This window comes from Stegastes partitus, unplaced genomic scaffold (genome assembly GCF_000690725.1).
Source record: "Stegastes partitus isolate 25-593 unplaced genomic scaffold, Stegastes_partitus-1.0.2 Scaffold527, whole genome shotgun sequence".
Taxonomy (NCBI): Eukaryota; Metazoa; Chordata; class Actinopteri; family Pomacentridae; genus Stegastes; species Stegastes partitus.
The window spans coordinates 72,635-78,535 of record NW_007578258.1 but is presented as its reverse complement, the minus strand read 5'-3'; the positions used below and the strand labels follow the sequence as shown (position 1 = coordinate 78,535).

Sequence of the window (5,901 nt, the reverse complement as noted above, 5' to 3'; positions counted from 1 at the left end):
CTGACTGTAAACTGTCTGTAAAATTACACTTTTGCTGTATTTAAACCAGCTGAAACCCTGTAGTTTACAGATACCTGCTGTTATTTTTAGTTTTGTATTTTTTGCTACCATCTTTCCCTGCATTGTTTTGGTTTTCGTTTGCAGCGTGGGCGTGCTCAGAGCCGTGCACAGTTGGGGAGGTGATTTCAGGTGAGCTCTGTTGTGTAAACTTGTGATATTAACACAAACTCTCTTCTCTTTGTTTATCAAACGCACAAATATCTGTTTTATCCTCGTTTTAAATGACAAAAAAAAGTGACTCACACACAGATATCAAATACGTTCTCCGCATTTGACTCACCGTCCAAGTCGGCGTTTGCTTCAGAGTCGTGCATCAGTGGCGCTGGCAGTTTCCTCGGACGCCTCGAGGCGGGGGGAGTCCGAGTCGTGTCCTCGCCGACTTGTGGAAACGGCCAAAAGCGCGGCCGAGTCCGAGCTCTTTACACAGGTGACCTTTGGGCGGCAGATGGTGACCTTTTCCCCCCGCCGGCCGGCCGTCCGCGGGGCGTCCCGGCATTCCTTCACACAAGTGGCCATGTGGAGAAAAGGCCCAAATGACCATCTGCCTCTGGTGTGGGCAACAATGGGCCGCAGCCTCCCAAAGTGTGCTGACGGTGGTTTGGCCTTTGTGCCGGCAGGAGGCGGGTGAGGGGAGAGCGTCACGACAGGGAGCTTTTAAGGCTTTTTTTTTGTTGTTGTGTGTGGTGTTTTTTTATAACTCCCAGTAATTAGTGCTGCAGCCATAAACACTCCAACAATACAGAGGATCAGCGCGTCCAGAAAGACATGAAATTGCCTTTTTTGTGCAAGTAGCTGCTTTGGCGAAGCATATTCTGTGTAAAAGTGGTTTCGAAACATTAAGAAATAGCAACAGAAATGCTAATTTGGTCAATTGCTACAGTAAATAATGGAATATAAAAGCATGTTTACACAAAAGGCCACATTTTGCTAACAAGCTTTTTGCTAAATCATCAGAATAAACTGTAATTAAGCTGCTGGTTTCCTTTGTGATGGTAGTAAATGGCTAATTAAGGAACCTCTGGTCAGTGCTAATCTATTTTGGACGAATCCTGATCAGACGTCTTGCAGATTAATATTATTATTGTACGACTGACAGCGCAGGGTTTTGTTTTGTGATGCATTCCTGTAATAAAGGGAACGATCAGATCCACGATGCTGGTGACAGCTTCCCTCACTGATGATGCACTGAGCAGTTTGTAGTCCACATCTTTAAGGGAGTTTAATTATAGGAGTGGGAGGAGAACTTGGGAGCCCATTGGGATCCTATGGACCCGTGGGATAGTCTGATTATTGATTTTTTTTTTTTCCTGACTGGTCATCTAAAAATAAATCCACAGGAACAAAGTGTCGCATCTTCAGTTCCTGATTTAAAAGTTTGTCATTTAAAAACGTGATCGTTTGTCTTTTCTGTGCAAATCCCAGAACAAGTAGCCAAAGCAGAGAACAAACACGGGTGGGTTTGGTTTTGGGCACATGTCCGCGATAAAAGCCGCTTTGACTGTGAAAAGGGGGACAAAGTGAAAAGAGGGAAGTGCAGCCGAGTCCTGGGGGGGTCGAGGAACTCCAAAGGCTGATTTGCAGGTGAAACGGACGGCACACTCTGCTTTGTGGTCATTGTGCTGCTCCGCGGCCAGATGGCTCCTTGAATTTCTTTAAAGCCCAAACGCTGTGGGAGCGAACGCGTCTATGCCGGATTTGGCCTCTTCTAATGGGCTAATTTGGCAATTACAGCCCATATTAATGGTTGTAATTTTAAGGCCGACAGCACATCCCTTATAGCTGAAATATCTCATAATACGACCCAGAAAACGCAATTACATCCGAAACAATTTTCCCCTTTCGATTGCCAAACTCGAATTGATTTTTCCACGACTGCAGAGAGACGCTCGTTATGAAGCTGCTCGTCTGTGGCTGGAGACGCTGCTCATGAGTCAAATCGAGGAAACGATAGATTTTAAACACTGATGGGTGAGACTGTAAAAGTCCTTTTTTTATGCCAATAAGTGATGACAGGAGCTTTTGGACAGTGTGTTGGTCACTAAAACCTGGACTAGCCTTTAAATATCTGACTTTTTTTTAGGATAAATCTGTGTTTTGCACGTAAAGATAAGAAGCGTGGTGATCACAGAAAGATTAAATGTAAGATTTATGCATAAACACAGATTATTTCATGCTTTACAAATCAATGGTTTCACTTATTAAAGTCAATCTGCTGCAGTTCATGTGGAAGAGTTAAATGATTGAAGTTTTAACTGCAGAACTGATGTCATTTATGTCACATTGTCTTTAAGATTGAGTTTTTGGAAGTGAAATTAAGATTCTGATTGTTTCGTGTTTTGTAAAAGTTTGGCATGATGGATGCAAATGACCTAAAATGTGTGAATTTGGACTGAAAATAATGAGCTTTGGCTGCATATTAATCAGCTTCTTTGTGTTTTATAGCAAAAATATAAAATGAATCATATCAGAAGTAGAATTAGCATCACTGATTAACTGTTTTAAATCGGAATATTTATAAGAATTTACATGTTTTCTTCTTTTTTGATCATCTCAATTCATTTAAGAAGAAATTTGTGCTTTTTTATACAACTAAGAAGCAGTTTAGTGTGTCACAGAGAATAAACAACAGGCTGGACAAAGTTTAAAACTGCAGAAACCAAAGTAAATATTCTCTGCAACAAACCAATAACGCCCAAAAAATAGATAAATAAACATTTTGATAAGTAAATGTCACTGTAAAGGTTTGAGAAGTTCGTTTAAAGTGTAAATTCCTGAGTTTTGATCGTCTAATGAAAGTTTTTTTGGTGAGTTTTATGGCAAAAAACATGAAAATTTTCAAGCAGAAAATGAATCAAATCCAAAGTAGAGCTGATTAGTTTCTGAAATTTGAAATATTTATAAGAATTAACACATTTGTTGATCATCTCAGGTCATTTAGGAAGAAAATAGTGCTTTTCTATATATGTGAGAAGCAGCTCATAGTGTTAGAAGTTCATTTCCAAGCTGGACAAAGACATTAAATATTCTTGGAATATTTTTTAAACATTCTTGGGAACAAACCAGCTGATTTTTTGCTTCAGGCAAACAGGAGGTGAAAGGTTAATTATTTACTTCACATATTGCAAATCAATACTTTTACATCTCATCCTATTGACGTACTCAAACTGCTTCGTCACATTTTCTTCAAGACTGAGGAAGACGAGGAAAAACATCCAGATGCTGCCGTCGTAAAGGTTTGACCTCCAAGTTTCTTTGTGTTTTACAGCAGCAAAGCCAGAAAACGATTCAAACCAAAAGTAGAGTTAGTGTCTCTCATGACACAGTTTATTAAAATTACAATACTTATAGGAATGTACAAGCTTTTTGATCACCACGACGAAAATAGTGCTTTTCTATACAAGGAAGAAGCAGCAAATTTAACAACAAGGAGGATGAAAAGATTAAAAAGACACACATTAAAAATAATAATAAAAAAACTAAATTAATTCAAGTCTTTTAAATATTCTTGGGAGCAAAACAATAATGCAAAAAAAAAAAAGTACAAAATAAAAAGTTTAAATAAAAGCATCCATAAATAAAATAAATACACTAAACACGCAAAACTTAATAATAAAATGACATCAAATGAAAGCCTTTGGTGCAGTAAACAGTCTTTGGTTCAGTCTGCAGGATGGAGAAAGTTCATCTTATTGTTCTGCACTGAGCTGCTTCGGTGGAGCTCAAAGCATTCAGGACGCTCTTAGTTTCTGTCGACCTCCTTCTTTTTGCAAAGAAATCTGCAGAGAAAAAAAACGAGAAGAGCAGAAGATGTTTAATCACTTGTTGTTCTGTCTTTATGTCAGGGTTATCTCTGGATGCCAGGGCGCGCTGACGCTCCGCTCTTACCCGTGATCCGTGCGTCGCTCCTGGGTTTGGCTGCGGCTCTGGAGAGCGTCCTCTTCCTCCGGACGGGCGTCACCTCAGCGGGACACTTGTGCGTGGTGTTGGAGATGCTGGAGCAGTTCTCCTGGTCCGTCCCTGCGCCCTCTTCCTGGTCGCTCGGCGCGTCGCCGTGCTCGGGTTCGGGGGAGCAGACCGCGTCCTTCCTCTGCGCGCAGTCCCGGTAAAAAGGCGCAGCGCAGTGTGCGGGCATCTCCTCCCACTGGAACCGGCCGGGCAGCGGCGCGTCAGCCTCGAAGTTAAAGTTCCAGCGCCGGCTGTCCTGCTCGCTGATCTGCTGAAGTTTGAGCTTCAGGTCCCGGCGCAGCTGCTCGTGGTCCACCGGGCCGAACAGGCTCCTGCGCACCGCGTCTCTGCGCCTGAAGTGGGTCATCCTTCACTGGGTTCTGGTGCAGTTTAAAGAGGAGAAGCTGCTGCTGCTGGTGTCTCCTTGTGGTCTGGTCTGGACACCGGAGCTGCAGGATGATTTAAAGGCTGCAGGACGCATCGTGTTTTGTTTGGATTCTGCACAATGAGTCCAGGCTTCTGATTGGCTGCAGCTGTCTGAATTGGAGGATAAAGGAGGAGGAGGAGGAGGAGAGATGCTTTCATGGTGTGATGGAGATAAAAGCTTCTGGAGGCACTCAAGAAACATATTCCCGCCTCTTGGCTAAAAGGAATGAGTGCAAGACAACAAGAATCAAAGATCCGGACCTGGTTCTGATGAGTTGAGATGACGTCATGAAGTTGGCTTTTGCATCAACTTCATTTAAACTCAAATTTTGAGGTTTTTTATTTACAAAATTTGAATATTGTGTTCAAATAACCAACTGCAACTCAAAATGAAAACAAAAAAAGTTGTTCTGACCAAAGTTTGCTATAATAAATGAGGTATATATATATATATATATTTTTTAATCTTTCTGGTTTGTTGATGTAAGTTTACTTTTCTGGATTCTATCAACTTAAATTTACATTTTATGCCTTTAAACTGTGTTTAAATTTGGTTTCCTGCTCCTTCAGTGGTTTCTGTTTCTGTCATTTCACAGTTTAAACTTGGAAAGAACAAATATTTAAGATGGAACAATATGGAATTTTAAGTTGCTTAAAATTACAATGGAAAGTGTTCATTTTAGAGAAATGAAGTAATTCAAATACATCTAACTTAAACCAGTGCCATTAATATGACTTCTTTTACTTTATTTTTGTGTAATTTGGACAAACTAAAGTCACTTTCTTGTTACCAATTAAAGCAATTTATTTAGGTTGGTCCAAGGTTGTTTTTTTCTTCTTCTTCAATTATAGAGTATAAAGTACATAACTGTTTTTTTTTTACTTTTAATTTAATCCTTCATAAGTAATTAATTTTTAAAAATCCTGCTAATCATTAAATAAGTTGCTGGTTGAATATAATCTCATTGGAAGTTGCCTTAACTCTTTAAGACTGATGCAACCTGTTGTTGGTTTTGTTGTTGTTGAGTCCAAACAGGACTCTTCAGAGTGTGTGAGCTGAAGTGTGCCTCAGCCGCTGACGGTCAACACACAGCTTAACATGACAAAGCCGACCTCCTGCTGCTCTGCTGGGCCTCATGCCGTCACATTTACATCAGACTGGTCCATCCAGCCTCTTGTTGTCAGCAAACACACCAGTTAAAAAGTCATGTTTGCTGCCATAATGTTTATTTGAATGTTTTATTTTTATTTTTTTGGAATGTGATGGTGTCAGAAAGCAGCAGTTTAGCCTCCAGATGAGGACGACCAGAGGCCTGGAGGAGCCACAGGAGCTGAAGTGAGACTGAAAGTAAATGTCGAGTCTGAAACCAGAAGTGGCTCAAATGAGGAAATGAAATTTAGTTTCACCCCGTAAACGTCAACGAGCTTCTGGCTGGTTTTAAGCTCTTGATGCATTTTTATTCACCGTTG

The 5,901-nt window shown here is 40.7% G+C and overlaps 1 protein-coding gene across 1 annotated transcript; it reads right to left on the bottom strand.

The window, feature by feature from the left end:
* Positions 1-3,741: 3,741 nt before the first annotated feature.
* On the bottom strand, positions 3,742-4,372 carry LOC103361725 (cyclin-dependent kinase inhibitor 1B-like). Its single transcript, XM_008287890.1, has 2 exons — positions 3,946-4,372; positions 3,742-3,836 (listed from the first exon to the last, which is right to left on the bottom strand). The coding sequence occupies exons 1-2, from the start codon at positions 4,370-4,372 to the stop codon at positions 3,742-3,744; spliced, it is 522 nt and encodes a 173-aa protein (XP_008286112.1).
* Between the last annotated feature and the right edge of the window lie 1,529 nt (positions 4,373-5,901).